We start from the raw sequence: 21582 nt of genomic DNA on the forward strand, positions 1-21582 counted from the left end.
CGAGTGCTGGGATTAAAGGCGTGCGCCACCAAGCCCGGCTTGGCTATTTTTCTTGAATCATGAACTTATGTGAGATCACAAAGTTCAGATGAGAAATCAAGAGATGGCTGGATTCAGGGTCTAGAAAACTACTTAGTTCCTGCTGGTTTCTGTCTCATCTCACCATCAGGATCAAATACAGTTTGATGAGTAACTGGGTCCAAATTTCTATACTTTTAGGTTCAATTTCTGGTTCTGTCAGTTTTACAATTTGGATGCCACAATTACTTAGGTCTCACTTTCCTTCTCTTTTAAGAAAATATAACTCACTTCAAAGGCAGGCTAAGATAAGGTATCTTACAAGTAATTAGGAAACAAACAGTGGCCTAAAGGGTCTTAAAAATTATTATTGTTGTTTAATTTTGTATGTGTGTGTTGGGGATTGAACCCAGAATCTTGCAAATGTTAGGCAAGCAGTATCATTGAGCTATATCGATCGCTACATCTCTGGTGTATCCATCTTGTCACAAAGCCTGATGGCCTGAGTTCAATCCCTGGGATCTGGATGTTGGGAAGGCTGCAAACTTGTCTTCTGACCTTCACCCATTCTGTGGCATGCATGAGCCCACACATGTACAAGCACAAAATAAATACAGATGGAATAAAAAGCCATGTAATTACTGAATAGAGCTAACCAGTACTGTTAGATATACGTATACAAGGGGTATTTCTATCATCTGTAACATAATTGGATATTAAAGAAGCAAAGTAATAGATATTAGCCTATAAGCTTCAATGCCAAACAACAGAAACATAAAAGTCTACTAGACTTGGTATGCCTGCTCTATGACTAGGCTACAAAGTAGGGTCAAATAATTGGGGCTACAATGCTTTAAATAAACTATCATATACAAGTAGTTTTATAATGGGGTAGCACTTATACAGTGAAAAGGACATCTGGGAAGACATTGACAGTGCTACTCACTTTTTAATTGCAGTGATCATCACATCTCTGAGTGGAGGCTTACAGAAACCCTATGAAAAGAGTAAGACTTGATTCTCACCTCATATTTCAGATGAAGAGATCAAAGCTCTGACAGTAGGCAACTTTCCTTAAGAATAAAATGAATGAATAAATGAATTCAGAGCCAGAGCTAGAGCCCAACCAGTTTGCCCACTTTGTTCAGATCTTGTTTTTACTACACTAAATTCTAAATTAACATTCAAGTCAGAGTAAAAAGCAGAAAGGAGTTCAAAATCAAACAGTGTTTCCCTAACTGATTTGGTAAGAAAAACTTTCTGGACACACATGAAACACCCTCTTGGCAGGGCTTGGTACACACACCTAAAACTCCAGCAATGTTGAAGTGGAAGCACATACAAGTTCAAAGCCAGACTGGGCTATGAAATGAGAACTTTGTCTTAAAAAACCAAACTAGATTGGGAAGATGGTAGAGTACTTGCTGCCTAAGTACTAGGACCCATGTTCAGATTCTCCTGCACCACATAAAAGATAGGAACAACAGTAGGCGTCTGCAATCCCACAGCTGCTGAAAGGCAGACAGGTAGAACCCTGGGGTCTTTAGTTAGAGAGGCTGTCTCACAAAGTAAGTAGAAAATGATACATAAGAGGAAAACACCCAATGCCAACTTTTGGCTTCTACATTCATACATTCCTGTGTGTGAGACACACTGAGACACACACACACACGAGAGAGAGAGAGAGAGAGAGAGAGAGAGAGAGAGAGAGAGAGAGAGAAAGAAGAGACGAGACAGAGACACATAAGAGACAACGAGACATGGAAACCAAACTAGACCAATCAGTTATCAGACCTTACTGTAGGCCTACTGAATAACCACCTCCAGGAAAAGCGTATTTTAAACTACAATCTTTAAGAGATGAACCTAGTGATTACATTGTACCAAAACCTACATGCTCAATTTGGAAGAGATACGACTGTTTAAATTGACATCAAATAAAAACAGTATAATAAAATATTGTATGCGTCCTTCCATTAGCTACATTTTAAGTGCTCAACAGCCACTGTGGCTGGTGACTTCCATACAGATAACAGACATTTCCAGTACAGCTGAAAGTTCTATTAGACAACTGATTCTACACCAATTCTTCAATTGTGAGGAGAAAAATCAAAGCTATTTGATGTCATCCAACAAGGCCACGGAGCTTGACAGTGGCAGAAGTGCAGCTCAAGCCTCTTCTAACAGTGTCCCCAACTACCATTGCAGCCCTTTCTTCCATTCAGAGACTATTCAAGTGGATTTATAGCCTTTTCACCCTTCATTACGCTTTCTAGCAAAGACAGACGAGAAACTATATTCTTACAGGGGGAAGGAGGGTTCTTAAAAAAGAAACAGTAAGCTCGCCGGGCGTGGTGGCCCACGCCTTTAATTTCAGAACTCAGGAGGCAGAGGCAGGAGGATTTCTGAGTTAGAGGCCAGCCTGGTCTATAAAGTGAGTTCCAGGACAGCCAGGGCTATACAGAGAAACTGTTTCTCAGGGGGGCGGGAGGGGGAGAGAAACAAACAAACAAACAAACAAACAGAAACAGTAAGCTCTTGTCTGGGGATGCAGTGTCAGTTAATAAGAATACTTAGCACCCACAAGCCCCTGACTCAAGCCCCATCACTGTATAAGTTGAATATGGTGGTACATGCCTATGAACCACAATGAGGTACAGGACCATGTATAGCTAACCATATAGCATTTTTAAGATAAAAGTTATCTGGAACCTTTAAAGATTAGGACCTATTAGAATATAAATCCATGCGTGGAACTACTTAAAATCTTTTGGCTTTATCCATTTATTGGTCATGTATTTGAAACCCAAAGACCAAAGACAACTCATCTTTGAAGTTTATGTGGAAGGTTAAATCTCCTGTGCCCAAGCAAAGCTGCATCTTCTGACGCTTGGGCGGTGGGCTTAGAGGCATGCACCACTATGTCTAGCCTAGACAGACATGTAAAGAGTTGTAAAGATAGAAAGCTTGGAAGTAATGAATAAGCAAGTCACAACAGCTGACTTCTCCACGTTTAACGCGTGGTTATTCAGATCACCTGAGCAGCCCTGGCTTTCAGTCACTTAGTACTTCAATGACTATGACATTAACATGCTGTTTTTACTCATAAACTGCAATTCTGTCTGAGTCTGAATGCTATATTTTAACACAATTTAAAATAATTTGCTTTGTTTTTATTTACAAAAGTAACTAAGGGATGAGGGAAACACCCGAATATCTTGGAAGACAGATAATGAGATCCATGTATAGCTAACCATAAAAAAACAGAGTAATGACCTCTTTAAAAATAAAACCAGTTGTTCCTGTCTAGTATGTTTAGCATGCAAATGCTTTTAAAGTCAAATTTTATCATGACAGTTCATGCTTAAAGTTAGCAGGAAAAAACTTTGGAAGGCGATACTGACTGAAACTTTGGTGTGTAAGTAGCTCTGTAAGTTTTTACAGCTAGGATTCAAATCCATGCTAAAACACTAGTGAACAGCCCTGAAAGAAAATGGATGCTTTAGTTCACAGAAAGTTACAAAAATGGTTAGAAACCCTGGCTCACCAGAAGACATTAAGAACAGTCACTTATTTGCCACAGTGTCTGCTCTAATCTGCAAGGCATTTGCAATACTTCAATATGGGTTTCCATATAAATAGAAGCTATTTGTTATTCAGAGGAGGTGGTGCAAAAAACCAGCTATTTTCTTTCTAAACACTCCTTGGTGTTGAGGTAAACAGTCTGAAACACACAAGAGCAAACCACCAGCCTCTACCACAGACTGGGGAACAGGAAGAGGATTGCTTTACTTTACCAGCATCAGGAGCAACTACTGGGAGTTAAGCACAGCAGTGGGTGCCAATATATATTTGCAAGTTAACTACTAAGTGCTAAGTTCTGGTGCATATTAATGTAAGGGGGATAAAAGATTAAACATTAAATTGTAACAAACATCTCAAGTCTAAGATTTCTTTTGCTTACACATACACACACACACACACACGCACACGCACACACACAGAGGTGGGGGGGGGGGGGAAAGACAGGCGGGTTCCAGCAAGTTCTTAGTAGGGTCTGCTGCCAATCTTGATGACCTGGGTTTGATTCCTGGTTCGCACATGGCTTAAGTTAAGATGATTACCTTCACTTGTTCTCTGATTCCCCCTCCCCACAACCCACAGCAGCATCCTATCCTATAAATAAATAAACGTTACAAGAAGCATTTGTGAGAAAGGGCCTTCCTTTTGGAGGGGGCATGGGTTTGCAGAGACCATGAGTCAAAATGATGAGAAGGAATAGTTTTGATCATGTATCTTCCAAGTATTGTATTTATTAGTTTCAATACTATTCCTCCCCCAGGCCCAATTTTAGGCGTTCTTAGGAAAAGGGCAAATAATGTACATTGACAGTACCAAAGATATGGTGTTAAAAATGTCCTAATCTCAAAGAGGAATACTTGTGAAACAGTCATGAAACCCCCACATAGCAGTTCCCTGACTTCCCAGGGAATAGTTTCAACCATCTTTAGTCATGGAAGCAGCATGCTTGATACTGACCCAGCAAAGTTTTCAGTTGGCCATCATCTCTTTACTCTCCCCCTCCCCCCTCCCTCCACTTCCCTGATGTTCTTTCCTGGCATACAAAATATAGGCCAATGAGCAGTGGGTGGGTGAGGAGGATGTGAGAACAAATTTGAGAAGTAAAAAAGGGAGCAACTTAACCAGGACACGACATGAATGAGACTGAAGGGTCTAATAAGGGCAGGCAAGTGAGTATCAGAGACTGAAAGAAACCGAAGGTGCTTTCCTAGGCTGCAGTGCGTGGTATATGGATGTAGGGTTAAGTAGAGGTCAGACTACCTACCACTCGTCAGAAGCTGGACAGGGGCGGCTGCTTTGGGTGACTTCTAGTGTCTCTTCCGACTCTGAAATGTCAGGATTTCTTTTTCACAAAGGAGAACGTACGGATGGTGGAAGCCCACTGACTTGGAACCCTCAAGTAGCAGCCTTGGTGGCTGACTCCCCGATACCACTCCTACGGCTCCCTCCCACACGTGCCCACCCCGCCCCCTTTCAGTAGCAGCACCTCCACGTGCAAAATGCCTCCCGGCGCTGGCTCTACAATGGTGGGCTCCGTCCCCTGCCAAGCTCCGAAACTCTGTATGCTCCTGCCCCCACACCCCAGAGAAACCACTCTCCCACCCTTGGCAGCTAAAAAAGGCAAAGTCTCCTATCTAATCTTTCCTTTCAAGCAGAACGGGGTTGGGAGGGAGCAGAGGAAAAACTTTCTTCTTATGTTTTTTTCTTTTTCTCCCTAAGAGTAGAGAGAACCCTAAGTCAGGGGTTGAGGGGGGAGGGGAACCCCTGAACGTTTAACGGCCAGTAGGGGGAGGGGAGCTCCGGAGACGGAGGGGGCGTGGGAAGAAGAAGCAGGCCCGCGAGCGGGGTCCCCGAGCTGCGGCGTTCCGGGGGCCGGGCAGCCACAGGCGTGCCCCCCCCTCTCAACCTGGCACACAAAGCGGCCGCTGCGCTCGGCTCTCACCAGATCCTTTGTGTTTTCCATCAGGGCCTCATGGGTAGGGGCCGTCCGTGCTCCCGGAGCCCGCGGCGCCCCCTCCCCCCCGCGAGCAGGGGTCGGGTGCCTCTCCCCGGGACTGCGGCGACTACAGGGGGGGACCCCCGGCTGGGCCAGGGCAGGCGGCAGCAGTGGCAGCCCCCGGATTTCCCCCCTTTTAACTCGGGTGGCCCCAGGATATCAACAACATTAGCATAGCCCTCCCTCCCCAGCGCGCCTGCGCCGTGACCCGCGCCCCGATTGGCCCACTTCCCCCACGTACCCTCCTCTCTCCCCTCCAGCGTGGGACCCTCGGCAGGCGCCGTACTCTAAGGACCGTACCAAGACCACAAGTCGATGAGGTAATAGAGGGCGCGCGGCACGGCGCGGGGCTCAGAATCAGCAGGGCGAGAAGTTCCTTTCAGCCACTTCCATTTGGACTCCGGCCTCGCCGAGTCCCTTCCAATATGTTGCCTCCGAGAAGTTGTGTTGGGAAAAATTTCCACTCCAGTCACGCCGCTTCCCCCTCCACCCGGAAGATCGGCCTTCCCTGAGGAACTCCCACATGGGGCGGGGCCGCCGGAGGAATGGGAGTGACGTAGCGCGCGAGTACCGGTCACGTGGCTTGCGGCGGCGCAGGCTCCTTCCGGCTCCCCGGGGCCGCACGGAGGAGACAAGCGAGCCGCCCCGGCACATGCGCAGTGGTGCTCCACGTGAACGTCGGCGTTTTCCCCTCAGCCCTGAGGATGCCGCCCGAACGCAAGAGCCGGACGAGACGAGAGCGGAGAGCCGGCGCAACGCCGGGGAGGAAAGCCAGACCCGGGAGCCGCAGCACGTCCGCAAAGGCCGCCCGTTCATTCCAACGGACACAGCTGGCCGAGCCGAGGGCGGCCCCTAGCGCGGGATCCGGGGCGGCGGCGGCGGCAGAGGAGGAGGAGAGCCGGCTCCGGCAGCGGAACCGCCTGACGCTAGAGGAAGACAAGCCGGCCGTCGAGCGCTGCCTGGAGCAGCTCGTCTTCGGCGACGTCGAGGACGACGAGGACGTGCTGCTGCAGCGGCTGCGGAGCTCGCGGGTGAGGAAGGCCTGCCTGCCGGCCTGCCGAGCGGGCACACGCTCTGGCGGGGCGCGCGGCGGGAGGCGAGGCCCCGGGGGCGGAGCCTGGGGGGTGGGGGTGGGGGACCTGTGGCGGCGAGCGCTCAGGTGGGAGGGACCGGCGACCGCGGGCGCCGAGGGGCGCCGTCGCGCTCTTTCGCCTCGGGTTCTGGGCTGCTGGCTGGCGAGGGCGGGGACGCTGCCTTTCTCCGCCCCAAAGGGGCTGCGGCGCTTCGCATCCAGCAGGCGCTCAACTGCCAGCTTGTTTTGCCGAAGGATGTCTGCAAAGTAGAGTCGCTCATCTTCGGGCTCTTACACCCTCTGCTGGAACCACAGGGGTGACCGTTTGATCACCTGTCGCGACTCCGCGTAGTGGATGGAACCAATACGTGGGCAGAAGGCGTAAAGCTGCATTTTAATAACATCACGGGGTGATACCCACGCCCAGCTTTTGAGAACGATCAGTGTGTATTCGTCTCTAACCTTTCTTTGGTTGCTAGCTCTTGTAACAATTGCAAATCCTTCCTCTTTGCGCTATTACTTTTGTTCTATACCTGGCCCCTGGACTAAGGGTAGAGATACTATAGAGACACAGCAGTGGAGGAATCCCACAAGAACCCCTCTTGGAACTTGTGTTAGTAGTGATAGAAAAGCGAGATAAAAGAGACGAGACTAGTAAAGTTAAAGTATGTTGGTGGAGAAGAAAATTAAAACATTTGAGAAAGGGATTTAAATGTATGTGAAGACTTGTCTTTTAGATAGGGTAAGCGGACTGACTCAATGGGAGTGTCAGCATTTGCTTAGTTAACCCTTTGTGAGGGTGCTTTGATGGAGAGCTGCAGCAGCCTTCTTTGGGAGGTGGAGAACACTTATGTTAAGAGCTGTGGGACAGTTCTGTATCCAAAGGACTCACTTGATGGGCTTTGAAAGATCTTAAATCAGCAGTGCGGGTGGATACTGCAGTTGGCTCCTTGGTTGGGAGAAAGCTCAGATCATTTAAAGGTTGTGTTTTTTTGTTTTTGTTTTTTTTGAGTGCTACGTTTAGGTTTCGACTGTGGTATAAAGTTTGAAGAAGGTGGAGGTGGAGCACATAGAACAAGAGATACTCCTCATGAGGCTATGAAACACCCAGACTATATTGTGTGGGATTCTAGCAGGCCCTGGGCTCTGTATCTGTTGGGCTTTGATGCTTGCTCTTTACCTGCCGGCGGCTTACCTTTTACCCTTGTCTACTTCGGTCTTTAGCTTTCGGAGCACTCTTCGGGGGCTCTTCTATCCTGCCTCGCCTGTCCTCATGGTGGTTCTGATCTTCTTTCCTGCGTGCTCCTTCAGCATGTGCTGTGGTTGTGTTCCATCACATTATTTCATCAGCACACCAGGAAAGCAAAAGCATTCTATAGGCTATTGTAGTATAAGGAGTGTGTGTGCGTGTGTGCTAGCACCCCGTTGGAGAATCACAGTGGTTTGATGATGGTGTGTCTCTGTAGGGTCAGCTACATGGAAGCTCAGATGATTCGGAAGTGGAAAATGAAGCAAAAGACATTTTTTCTCAGAAGAAGAAGAAGCCAGTTTGGGTGGATGAAGATGATGAAGATGAGGAACTGTAAGTTAGTCATTTTGTTCAGAATCCCTCTGGATACTTTAAAAGTTAACTTGTAGGTTTTTACAAATCACTCCCTGGGAAAGTATGACTATATGAAGAACCAAAACATTTGGCAGCACAGGAAAAAGGTTCATAATTCGTATCTGAGAGAAAGGTACTCACTGTTTCATTGCACAGCTCATTCCCTGCCTGTGCAGGATGGACTGCTTAGATAATCATTTCAGTTACATCTTAGCTTCCTTCCTCACTGGATGGTTCCTGACCACCAAGGGCAACTTTGGAATCTACCTCTTTGCAAAATGAGTGTCAGAACAGTGGCTGTCACAGAAGTCCGTTGGACCAAATGATGCATAGAGCATTTCTAGCCTGGTGCCTGGACTGAGTAAAGGCTTCAGGTAAAGCTAGCATGCTGTATTTGCTTTCTCTATGTAAAGTTATGTTGGAAGCAAAGGGAGTTGTTCCTTGTATGAACCAAGTACAAATTTACTGATCAAATGAATTTTTCTATTTTTCTGCTTTAAGACTACGGAAAAACATTTTTATGAATAAGCTTTTTTGTTTTCCAAATTTCTTAAACGTGTAGTATTTGATCAGAGACTAAGAACTTACGTTTCCCAGGAGAAGTGTGATTTCAGTCTTATGCTCAGTGAGGGTTCTTTTGTGTGTGTGTGTGTGTGTGTGTGTGTGTGGGTGGGTGGGTGGGTGCTTGTAGACTTTGTTAGTTTGACAATAGGAAAACAACCCTTCTTAAATTGTGTTGAGGAAAATTGATGGTGTATTATATATGTTCTTTATTATCTTTGTTTATTAGAGAGCTTAGTGTTCAGCTTTCTTACATACTAAGAGTTTCGATAGGAATTTCAAACTTTGATTTGCTATAGCTGAACCCAGGCTGTTCATGCTAAGGATAAAGTTGCTGTTGAGCTTTAGTCCCTCTTGAAGCCATGTTTACAGCTTGTTCACTGCCTGCTAACTGCATGTTTTCTTTATCTTTTTATTTTTCAAGACACGGTTTCTCTGTGTAGCCCTGGCTGTCCTGGAACTCACTGTGTAGAGCAGGCTGCCCTCATACTCAGAGACCGGCGTACTTTTGTCTCCTAGGTGCTGGGGTTAAAGGCATGGCCACCATGCTTTTTTCAGCCAGATTCTTTCACCTTTCTTATGAACAGAGATTTTCAAGTTTTAGATAGTCAGATCTTGGTTTATTGTTTTTTTTTTTTTTGGTTTTTTTTTTTTTTTTGGTTTTTTTCGAGACAGGGTTTCTCTGTGTAGCCCTGGCTGTCCTGGAACTCACTCTGTAGACCAGGCTGGCCTCGAACTCATAAATCCACCTGCCTCTGCCTCCCAAGTGCTGGGATTAAAGGCGTGCGCCACCACGCCGGGCAGTTTATTGTTTTTATTCTTGTTGTTTTAACTGTAAAATGCCATTTATTAGAAAGACTGTCACTTGCTAATAAAATACAGGCAGTATTTGATACTTTGCTTTTTGTGTATTTGACTTGCCCAGGATATTTTGGAGAGAGACTTGAATAGTGTCTAGGTAATTCAGGATGCATTTTCTCAGATATTTCCAGAATGCGTGAGAGTCCAGACGAATGGGAAAGGTATATATGAAACACTCCACATCTTACACTATTTAACTTTAGCGTTTTAGTTTTTTCAGAATACTAAAGGTAGCTCTTCACAATTTAGAATGTTTGTTCTTTACTTCACAGAGTTGACATGTCGAACAATCGGTTTCGGAAAGATATAATGAAAAATGCCAGTGAAAGTAAACTTTCAAAAGATAAACTTCAAAAGAGACTTAAAGAAGAGTAAGTATCCTCTCTCCTGTGGTTTACCAAGAGGTACAGCAACAGCCCTTTTTTTTTGCTTTGCTTTGTAATGGCTTTTTGGATAGTCATATATTCCATGAAATGTAGGCATTGCTTGCCTGGTGTCTTCATGTAAGTATTTTGGGCAGGAATTACAACAAATACAGGTATTTTGAAGGAAAAATAAAACCACAAAGCTTGAAATGCTATCACATATATAGTCAGTGATACTATGTATTATTATACTATACGTGACCATTCATTTGTTGTAGTAAGTTCACACTACTAAAACCCTTTCCCCCAGAGACAGGATCTTACTGTGTAGCCCAGTCTAACCTCGAACTTGTAGTTTCTCCTGCCGTAGCCTACTGAGTACTGGAGTTATTGGTAAGCAGCACTATGCTTGCATTTCACCAGGATATGAAAAATTAAAAAAAAAATGGAAGTACCCATTATATATGGGCTCAACCTAAAAAATAAAACTTTTGCCCTGTTGGCTTTATTTATTTATTTGTGTTTCCATAGTCTGTGAGAGTAAGATGTGGGTAATGTGACACTTTATACCTGAATTCCTCTGTGGGAATCAGTAACCATACGATCAAGGAGGTTTTCTTTCATTTTCAGTATCATGTCTAAGAAACTAATAGCTGACCAATTAATACTAAGTTCTGTTGACTCTCATAATCCACCAACATACTTACCTTCATTGCTTTTTCTTTAACATAATGATTTCATTATTTGTTTTTGTTTGTTTTAAAAAATGTTCACTCCTTACTGTGTATGAGAGGTCAATAGACAACTTCCTGGAGTCAGAAAGTTTTCTCTTTCCACCACCATATGGGTTCCAGGGATTGAATTTAGGTCACTAGGCTTGGTGACAAGTACTGTTATTACCTGCTGGTAGCCCAAGGGAGTCTTAACCACTCCTCCCAGTCTCTCATTGCCTGGGCTGGCCTCAGCCTCACTATAGAGCTGAAGATGACCTTGACCTTTGATCATCCTGCCTGCTTTTTCCAAGAGTTGGGATTACAAATGTATGGCATCACACCTGTTTTTATGTGGTGCTGGGGATTGAGCTCAAGCCCTGTGCATATGGATTTTAATAATAAATTTTTTTTTTTCGAGACAGGGTTTCTCTGTATAGCTCTGGCTGTCCTGGAGCTCACTTTGTAGACCAGGCTGGCCTCGAACTCAGAAATCCGCCTGCCTCTGCCTCCCGAGTGCTGGGATTAAAGGCATGCGCCACCACGCCCGGCAATAATAAAGTTTTAAATACAGTGTTTTTATTTTTATTTTGTACTTTTGATTTTTGAGACAGAATTTCTCTGTGTAGTCTTAGAGTTTGCTATGTAGACCAGGCTGCCCTGAAACTCCTGCCTCTGCCTTTCTGGTGCTGGGATTAGTTTGTGCCACCATGACTGGCCTAGTTAGTGTTTTGTAAAAATACTTATGGGGATTGAAACTTAAGGGCATGCTAAGTAAGCATTATACTGCTGGACTATATTGCTGGCCCCACTCCTCCATTTTGAAGTCTCTTCTTTTTTTTTTTTTAATTACGTATTTTCCTCAATTACATTTCCAATGCTATCCCAAAAGTCCCCCATACCCTCCCCCCCACTCTCCTACCCACCCATTTCCACTTTTTGGCCCTGTTGTTCCCCTGTACTGGGGCATATAAAGTTTGCAAGTCCAATGGGCCTCTCTTTCCAGTGATGGCCGACTAGGCCATCTTTTGATACATATGCAGCTAGAGTCAAGAGCTCCGGGGTACTGGTTAGTTCATAATGTTGTTGCACCTACAGGGTTGCAGATCTCTCTCTGCAGATCTCCTTGGATACTTTCTCTAGCTCCTCCATTGGGGGCCCTGTGATCCATCCAATAGCTGACTGTGAGCATCCACTTATGTGTTTGCTAGGCCCTGCCAGCCTAGTCTCACAAGAGACGGCTATATCTGGGTCCTTTCAGCAAACACTTACTAGTGTATGCAATGTTGAAGTCTCTTCTTAAGTTGACCAAGGTGGCACCTTGAATTCCCTTTGCAGTTCGGGCAGGCTTCAAACTTAATATCCTCTTCCCCTAGCCTCCCAAGCAGTTGGCCTATGCCACTGGGCCTGATTGAGGACAGTGTATTCTAGTCATTTGTGTTCAAGCATTTTCCTTTCAGGCATGTTCTTTGTGTATCTCTGTATGCTGGCATTGGTTTATAACTTCAAACAGCCTACATAGTTCCAAATATATAGGATGAGCTGATTAGAGCAAATAGGATAGTCATGTAATTGAACATAAATTTAACAACAAATATGGATTAAGGTGTACTGTATCCAGTATTGGTTTCTATGGGCAGAGAGGTTCCTGAGTTTCCAGTACAGAGAGCTTGGGGCTATTTTGTGTCCCCCCCCTCCCCAGTTTTGATTTGGGAAGAGATTTTATATATACTCTAAAGGGTGCCAAAGGTGCAGTGGTGTTACTGCAACACTTTGGTTTTTCTTCTTAGATTCCAGCATGCCATGGGAGGAGTACCTGATTGGGCAGAAGCTGGGAGCAAGCGGAGGACATCTTCAGATGGTGAGTGTTGATGTTTCTAAGCTTAGTAGGTCCCTGTATTGTTTTTATTGGAGTTTTCCCAAGCTGTTAAAAATGAAGTGTTTTAGATGAGCCTCCCTCATTTATGTTGGTTTTGAAGTCTGACATTTCTCTGAGTAAAGTCTCTGTTTTTGGTAGCATGGGCTTATTTAATACAGGTTGAGCATACTTAGTCTGAGACTTGACGTGTTCTAGAGTCTGAAACTTTTAGACCTTTCAAGTCTGAAACATCTGCAACACTGGCTTTTTGAAGCCAGGAGTGGGGAGTTATCCATTATGGAACTGTTTCATGCACAGAATTATCAGAAGTATCATTAAAGTCACTTTCAGGCAACATGTACAAGGTATATATGAAACCAAGTGGATTTCTTGTTTACATTTGAGTCATCCTTTAGCCACTTTATCATGTATGTGCAGGTACTCGGAAGCTCTGCTCAGAACAGTTCAGACAAGGCATAGTCAACCTGTAGCATCTTACTGTAAGGAAGATAGAGGATACATGGATTTTGTTCTGTTTTGACAGGACTGTGTTTTATGACTTCGTATTAAGGAAAAATAAGTGGTACTTGGTTCAGAGCTCTTGCTGAAGACACCTCTAACTATTCTAGCTGTCCACCCAGAAATGGGATGTCTGTCAGCAGAGCAGATGTCAGACCAAGCCCAGATGATAACATAAAACTGCAGGTTTTAAGATTTGCTTGTGTTATTAAATATTTTTTACTTTAAACTCTCTGAGTTTAGACACTATAAATACAGATGGCTTAGTCAAGATCTGATTTGTGTGAAGAGTTATAAAGCTTAGAATAACATTTAAACTCAATTATATGTCCTCAGACTTACATAGGAAGCACTTAACATCTTTTTATTGGCTTTACCAGGAAGTGATGTATGATATTCATGCATGCTTCAGACAGGATTTGCTAGGAAACTCTTGAGTGAGCTATGTAGACCAGATTGGCCTTGAGTTTAGGGTCTGCCTGCCTCTACCTCTGGGATTAAAGACTCAGGCACCTATAGTTTTCCTGTACAGTATTCTGGATGTTTCTTTTGATCTGTCAGCTAATTTTGGGATTCTGTTAAAAACATTCAGAGAACTGACTGTTCTTCTGAAGGTCCTGAATTCAATTCCCAGCAACCATATGGTGGCTCACAACCATCTATAATGAGATCTGATGCCCTCTTCTGGTGTGTCTGAAGACAGCTACAGTGTACTTACGTATAATTAAATAAATAAATCTTTGGGCTAGAGGCTGGAGTGAGTGATCAGGGCCAGAGTGAGAAGAAAAAAAAAAACTTTATCTTAAGAAAAAAAAAATCCAGTGGAGGCTAAATTTCAAGTACTGTTTTCTAGAATTTCCACTGATTATTGTTTGGTTTTTGGGACAGAGTTTTATGTAGCTTATTCTGGCTCTGAACTCTGGCTCTGATAGCTTGTGGCAGTCCATTCTCTCTTTCCACAGTGTAGCCCTGGACATCAAACTGGTAGTTAGGCTTGTTGGCAAGTTCCTTTAATCCACTTATCCCTCACTGAAGTGCATATACACGGTGGGCTGCCATTGCTTTTTTTCATGTGTGTTGTTAAGCCATATCTCTGTTCTGTTTCTGATTCTGTCATGGTTATGAGTTGCTCTTTTAAAATGAAATGCTTAAACTTGATTTCCTTTTATTCAGTAACCATTCATATGTCTTTCTTCCCTGTCAAGCTTTAATCGTGTGGGGTGTGTGGGTGTGTACTACCAGTTTGATGCTCAGGGCCTACACTGTGGAAAGAGAACGGGCTGCGCACACAAACCTACATACACACACACACACACACACAAGTGCAGTGTCATCTTTATCTTTTTTTTTTTTTGATTTTGTTTTGCTTTTACCATTTTCAGTTCAAAAAGTAGTTGAGGTTGTGAAGCTGGGCTGGAAGTTGCATTTGGAAGTAGAGAAGTCTGGGGTAGTCAAGGGCCTTCTGACTGATTGTAAAGATTAACCTTGTGGGTTTGTCTGACTCAGATGAAAGTGAAGAGGAGGATGAAGATGATTTGTTGCAAAGGACTGGGAATTTCATCTCCACATCCACGTCTCTTCCAAGAGGAATCTTGAAGGTGAGAGTTGTTGAAATTGGGATCTCTCCAGTTACTGACCTGTGACATCCAGTCTGCATCTATATAAGTATGCGTCTATACCAGTAACTCCTTGTATGAGGGGTTAGTGTTTTCCCTGACACTTTGCTTTAATATTCTTAGGTTTTTCTTTTCTTTTGCAGAGATGATAGAGAGCTATTTAAGCATGACCTGCTTAAGTATGTATAGGGGCCCTATAGGTTTCTTTTCATTTTTTTCTCTTTTTGCTTCCATCTCAATCAGCCTGTTGCAGTGACTGGGCTTCTCATGTCCACTGTACCTTATTTTGTGAACTATTCTTGACATATTAATACTAGAGGGAGCTTTTATTTAATTATCTGTGTATGCCAGGAATATGAGCACAGATAATTTCAGCCAAAAGGGGCATTAGATCACTGGAGCTAGAGTTACAGGCAGCTGTGTACTATTTGATATGGGTACTGGGAACTGAACTTGGGTCCTCTGCAAGAGCACTGTGTACTCTTAACCACTGAGCCATTTCTCTAGGACCTAGAGGGAGCTTTGAAAGATAGTTTCAGGTCTTATCACTTTTACTTTTTGAACTCTGTATTTTTATCATGGTCTGCAGTGTCCTTCATGGTCTTTCTCATGCCCACATCCTCAGACCTCTTTCATCTTAGTTGTTACTTAGGGCCACACAGGCCTTTGTGTTTCTTAAACAAACTGGGTCCTTTTCTTGCCTTTGAACCTGTACCTTGCTTGCTTCTGTCTGTGCCTTCTTTAAGCACTTTGAAAAACTTTTACCCCCAGTACTTGGTTTACCCTCACGAAAGTTTGTTTACATTCATTAATCGTAGCAACCTGTGCTTCCCTAGCTCAGTGCTTCAGCTGTTATTTGTCAAACGAACAGACCTGTGAGCTAAACATTTTCCTTTCTGTAAAATAGTGTGTCTATGGAGATGGGGCAGTGGAAGTAGTGGTAAGTTAACAATTAGACAAGAATGATGCTGTCCCCATTCCCTCCCCATTGTTGTACTCCTCTACTATAAAGGTTCGTACTGTGCCTCTGACTGCCACACTTGTACTGTGACACACGAGCCCATGCTCACACATCATTCACATTCACAATAAAAATAATAAGTAAAACTGAGAAATGAATGAAGCCACATTTTTTTTTTAAAGTAACAGAATTTAATTTCAGTAATTTTGAACACAGGCTATGTATACTTTGCTCCTAAATGAGGTTTCAATATGTATTTGTGCCTCTAAAAACAAGAGGCAGCTGAGAGAGTCCAAGTGATGAGTGATCACCATCATTTTAAACTAGCCACATGTGTCCTAGTATACACGTGTACATAGTAACTGGACTGCAGAGCTGTGGGGCCAGTGACATAGAGCCTATTGTACTTACATCAAAGTAGGTGTTTAACATTTCTCCACAAGTGCCAGTGTCTTAACCAAAATAAATATGTCTTTGGGGCAGTACTGAATACTAGTACTTAAAAAATGCTTAGTATATTTAGACTTTCATATGAGAAAGGTGTACCAGACTGTTGATCACCTCGACTAAAAGTGGAAACATTTACTTTGGTTGTGTTTCAGACTTTTTTTTTTGAGACAGGATTTTCCTGTTCAGCCCTGACTGTCCTGGAGTTACCTCTAGAGGCTGGCTTTGAGCCCAGACATAACGCCTGCCTCTGCTTGGGTTCAGCTCCCGTTTCAGACTTTTAAGTCCATGGTCTGTTGGTGTGTTGTTTCTGGGCTGTGGTAAGGGAGAACATCAGTGAAGGCATAGAGGAGCTAAGTTGGTTACCTCCTATGGCAGAAAGCAGAGAGAATACAAGAGGAGGTCAGGAAAAAGTGTAGTTTCAGGGACATCCAGAGACCTTTCCTGCAGGTAGGCCTCTCAAGGGCTTCTAGCCCCTTCCCTATCCTCACACATGTGTCTGTGGAGGGCATTTCTTGTTCAGAGCTAACAAACGGACTTAACCATTCATTTCAGAGACAGTGCAGATGTATTCTGTGTAGTAGTGACTTAACAAGCCAGAGCCATGATCATCTGGCACTGTAAATGACATTGGTTTTTTTTTTTTTCTTTCTTTAAGCCAGTGGTTCTCAACCTTCCTAATGCTGTGACCCTTTAATACAGTTCCTCGTGTTACAGTGACTCCAACCATAAAATTATTTTTGTTGCTACTTCATAACTGTAATTTTGGTATTGTTATGAATTGTAATGCAAATATCTGATACATGACTGCTGTGAAAGGGTTGTTCACCCCCAAAGTCATGACCCACAGGTTGAGAATACTGCTTTAAGTGATGCTAACCCACTTGTCGATAACCTCCCAGCCTTTTATTTCCACAGATAAAGAACTGCCGGCCTGCCAATGCTGAACGGCCTACCACTGCTCGGATCTCGTCAGTGCAGTTCCATCCTGGTGCACAGGTGGTGATGGTCTCTGGGGTAGATAATGCTATCTCACTCTTTCAGGTATGGGTTTTTAAATGAAGTCTTCTAGTGAAATGTTCACTGCCAGAATACAGGGTCTGTGGAAATAATCAAAAGAAACATTTGTACTTCTTACAGGTTGATGGCAAAACAAACCCTAAAATCCAGAGCATCTATTTGGAGAAGTTTCCAATCTTTAAGGCTTGTTTCAGTGCTAATGGAGAAGAGGTTTTAGCCACAAGTATGCACAGCAAGGTTCTTTATGTCTATGATATGCTAGCTGGGAAGTTAATTCCTGTACATCAAGTGAGAGGTAAGACTTCTGTTGAACACACAGTTGGTCATCTTTATCTTACTTACTCCTTCTCTTAACCTAAATTTGCCAGTATTTATAAGTATTTTCGATCCCAGGTGTGTGTGTGTGACTGACAGGCAGACACAGTCTCACTGTTAGCCCTCATTGCCCTCAGATTCATAGATTGACCTGCCTCTGCCTTTCAAGCCATGGGATTAAGGCATGTGCCAGTGCCATCACACCCAGCTCTCCATGGGATTCTTAAAAGTAAGCATTTGTTTAGTTAATAGCATTTGGCAATTGTCTTGTGTTGAGGAACCATGCTTGAATGAGGCCAGTGAACTGACGAGTTAAACACTTAGGGTAACTTCATAATTTACATCTATACATTTTTTTCTGGACCACTTGGCTTTATTTGTGCTTGTTAATTAATTGATTTTTCTTTCTTTGCTTATTATTTTTATTTATTTTGTGTTGGGGACCAAACCTAGACTTTTATGCTTGTAGGTTAGGATTCTACTTTAAGCCTTTCTTTGCCCTGATACTCTATTAAAAATTTTTTTAGGGGCTGGGTGTGGTGTTGCACACCTTTAATCCCAGCACTTGGTAGGCAGAGGCAGGTGTATCTTTGTTAGTTCAAGGTTAGCTTGGTCTACAAAGCAAGTCCAGGATAGCCAAGGCTACACAGAAACCCTGCCTTGAAAAAATAATTCTATTTTTTTTATTTTATGTACATGAGTGTTTTGCTTGCCTGTATGTATTTGCCCCATGTACATCCCTGGATTTTGGATCCGCTGGAGCTGGAGTGATATAAATGGCTGTGATCTTTCATGTAGGTGCTGCAAACTGAACTTGGGTCTTCTGTAAGAACAAGTGCTCTTAATTGCTGAACCTTCTCTCTAACCCCTTTAATTTAGAATTCTTTTCCTTCCTCCCTCTAGCTCTTTCTTCCTTCCTTTGTTCCCATCTTTCTCCCACTTCTCTTGTTTTCCTCTGTATATGTCTTTTTCATGTCTTTTTCTTTCTGAATACCACTTATATAGCCTGTTGGCTTTGGATGCTAGAAGAGGATGTCTGATTCCCTGGAACTGAAGTTATACATTGTTGTGAGCCTCCATGTGGGTGTTGGGAACAGAACCTGGGTTCTTTGGAAGATCAGCCAGTGCTCTTAACTGTGGAGCCATCATCTCTTCAGCCTCTGATACTTGGTTTTAATTTTAGCAGTTGAGGTGGTAGAATGAATGTTTGTAGCTGTTCTTGACTACTTTGTGGGTTCTTTTTTCTACCCTTTCCCGCCCTTTCAATTCCCTAACACTAGGGAAGAAAAAAAAGGATAGAAAGTTATCATTAAACTATTTAATGTTGAACTATTTCATGCTTGAGTAGGAATATCAAGTTCCTTGGGGCAAGTTTGATCTTCACCAGCAGGATATCTAATTTCTTCTTTTTTCTTTTTTGTGAACAACTACATAACAAATTGCAACCCACAGCAACCAATAACCCATCAACCTCTTGGGGCCCTAGCATTTATATTCCCCCTGAAAAATCTTCCAGAATTCCAGGTATCACACAATGGCAAAAACTATATGCCGCTGACAAAAATCATACCCTTGCATTATCCGTGGGTACTGCCCTTGCCTTTAATGGTCTTAATAATCTTTTTATATTTGGTATTTCCATACTGAAATGCCAAGGTTTCTATCAACACCTGCCTTTGTTCACGGCTGAGGCTAATCTTTGGAAAGAAAATTAGTGAAGGCTTTGCCAGAGCTTTAATCTTTGTAAATGAGGTGGATTTTTCCTCAACTTTGTCCCAAGCTCTTAAAGCAGCTAAGTGACATTGTTCTATTGTATTGTCATCAAATTGAATCTGTCCTTTTTTTTTTTTTTAAGATTTATTATTTATTATGTATGCAGCATTCTAATGCAGGCCAGAGGGGGGCACCAGCTCTCACTACAGATGGTTGTGAGCCATTGTATATTTGCTGGGAATTGAACTCAGGACCTCTGAAGAACAGCCAGTGCTCTTAACCACTGAGCCATCTGTCCAACCCTGAATCGTTCTTGTATATCAGAGTACCGCCCTTCACCCAGCAACTAGCCTACACTCTATTCATTCTCCTCACTATTTCACTGTTCATCTTCTTCCCTCCACCTTGTTAACCATTGCAGTTGTGGGCTGGCTTCAAGTACAGCTGTCACCAGTCCTTTCCAACCACGGGGAATAATTTTGAGTAGCCCAGTTACTGAGGATTTGTTTTCCATAAAGGGAGTGTATCCCATATGAAATCATGGCCTCTTTAAAATACCTTAGATATTTCCTTTCTATAGGATGCCATCCTGTCTCATCATAACCTTGTTCCATACCATTAGCAGGTATGTACTGTATGACTACTGGGAAAGCTGATGGTGGTCATGTCATAACCCTGGGCTGCCCCTCCTGCTCTGGAGGCCTAGTTGGTTCTAGATTAACCCTTTCTTTCAAAATGGGCTGTTTCATCCTATTGCCCTTTGGCTTTTTAGCATTTCTCTGACCCAGCCACCCTCTGTCATAGTTTCTTTTCCTCTTTCCTCCTCTGGAAATTCCTGTGCTCTTGCTCAGCCACCTGGGCTGAACCTTCTTGTTCTCCCTTTTTGGCTCCCCTCACTTTCACCTGTAGTTTTTCTAGCTGCACAACCAACTCTGCAACCTTCTCAGAAACAAGAGCAGAGAACTCTTTTCCCATTTCAGCCATTTTTTGTTTCTCAGGTCCCTTCATTTCCACCTGCACTGTCCAGTGCTCAAACATTGTCCCAATCTTTTATGAAACAATAGAAGAAGAAGAAAAAGAAAAAACAGAATATGCCATCTGGGAGCAAAGCAGGGAGTATTCCAGCAGTAGCAGCCAGGATAAATCTTTTGCTGGTATCTTTTTTTTTTTTTTTTTTTTTTGGCTTTCTGAGACAGGATTTCTCTGTATAGTCCTGGCTGTCCTGGAACTCAGAAATCCGCCTGCCTCTGCCGCCCAAGTGCTGGGATTAAAGGTGTGCTCCACCATTGCCTGGCCACTTTGTGGGTTCTTTCTTCCACACTTCTCCACCCTTTCAGCCTCCTAACACTACATAGGAGAGAATAAACGAAAGGGCGTGACCCTATTGTTAATGTACTTCCTGTTGAGTAGGGGCAGAGAGTTCTTTGGGGGCAAGTTTGATTTTCATTTTCAGGATATCTAATTTCTTTTTGTTTCTTCCTTGTGCATAGTTACTTAACAAATAGCAACCAACAACCCACCAACCTATAAGGGGTTCTATCTAGCATTTATTTACCCTCTGAAAAGTCCTCAGAATTCATAACCACACAATCACAGAAACTTTCTGTCACTGGTAAAATCACACACCTTAGAGAGCACTAGGCAAATCATAGTTTCTATGAACAATATGTAGCAGCTCCATATTCCACACCTGGGATTAAAATGAAAACATAGTCTGATTATATTTCTATGTTCCAAAATTGTTACTACACACATTAGCTAGGGATATAGAAGACCTGGCTTCTAGTTCGTGGACAGATTGTTCTCTGATAAATAGGGCATTAGATACTTTAATTTTAATGTTTATTTTAAATGTCAATTTATATTTGGAATAAAGCTCTTTTTTTGAGAAGTAAATTTTAAAGAATGGCCTAGCACCCTGCCCCCCCCCCCCATCAGCTGTTTTCATTAGGGATTTATTTATCCTCATCCATGTTTTTCTCTGTATTGTCCTACTCATGCTATCTGAAATACAGGCGACACCATTTTGGGTTTGTTTGTTTGTTTTTTTCGGCGGGGGAGGGGGGCAATAACGATGTTGGCTGGCTTAACATACATCTTGTGCCAGAGTTGACATAGCCATAGATTACTGGCAGTCTTCCTATTGCACTTGGTATGACTAGAATTGTGTTGATGGACAGTGAATAAGACCAAATTAAATAGACATTTATGTTTATCTTCAGTGTTTTCTTGTCTGTTCTTTCCTGTTTTCTGACACCTTTAATTATCCTTTCCAAGTTGGTTCTTTGTGAAATCCCAGCAGTTGTGGTTTGGATTTTGTAGATTTGAATCTGCATTTCCCACTGCATTAGGTACATTTCCTGGT

The 21582-nt window shown here is 43.2% G+C and overlaps 2 protein-coding genes across 2 annotated transcripts in view; one reads left to right on the plus strand and one right to left on the minus strand.

The window, feature by feature from the left end:
* Mbtd1 (mbt domain containing 1) overlaps positions 1–6160 on the minus strand; it is a 60452-nt gene extending 54292 nt beyond the window's left edge. The window contains exons 1-3 of the mRNA XM_085829667.1: positions 5897–6160; positions 4865–4925; positions 965–1014 (exon numbers count right to left, since the gene is read on the minus strand). Coding sequence (XP_085685793.1) covers positions 965–984 — 20 coding nt within the window. The 5' untranslated portion in view covers positions 985–1014; positions 4865–4925; positions 5897–6160. The remainder of the gene's footprint in view (positions 1–964; positions 1015–4864; positions 4926–5896) is intronic.
* Utp18 (UTP18 small subunit processome component) overlaps positions 5857–21582 on the plus strand; it is a 28715-nt gene continuing 12989 nt past the window's right edge. Inside the window, exons 1-8 of the mRNA XM_029483032.2 lie at positions 5857–5916; positions 6293–6627; positions 8135–8250; positions 9966–10064; positions 12559–12629; positions 14652–14743; positions 17088–17213; positions 17310–17484. Of these exons, the coding sequence (XP_029338892.1) occupies positions 6301–6627; positions 8135–8250; positions 9966–10064; positions 12559–12629; positions 14652–14743; positions 17088–17213; positions 17310–17484 (1006 nt within the window). The 5' untranslated portion in view covers positions 5857–5916; positions 6293–6300. The remainder of the gene's footprint in view (positions 5917–6292; positions 6628–8134; positions 8251–9965; positions 10065–12558; positions 12630–14651; positions 14744–17087; positions 17214–17309; positions 17485–21582) is intronic.

The sequence above is a fragment of the Mus caroli genome, unplaced genomic scaffold, assembly GCF_978045245.1.
Source record: "Mus caroli unplaced genomic scaffold, Mus_caroli_1 scaffold_13, whole genome shotgun sequence".
Lineage (NCBI taxonomy): Eukaryota > Metazoa > Chordata > Mammalia > Rodentia > Muridae > Mus > Mus caroli.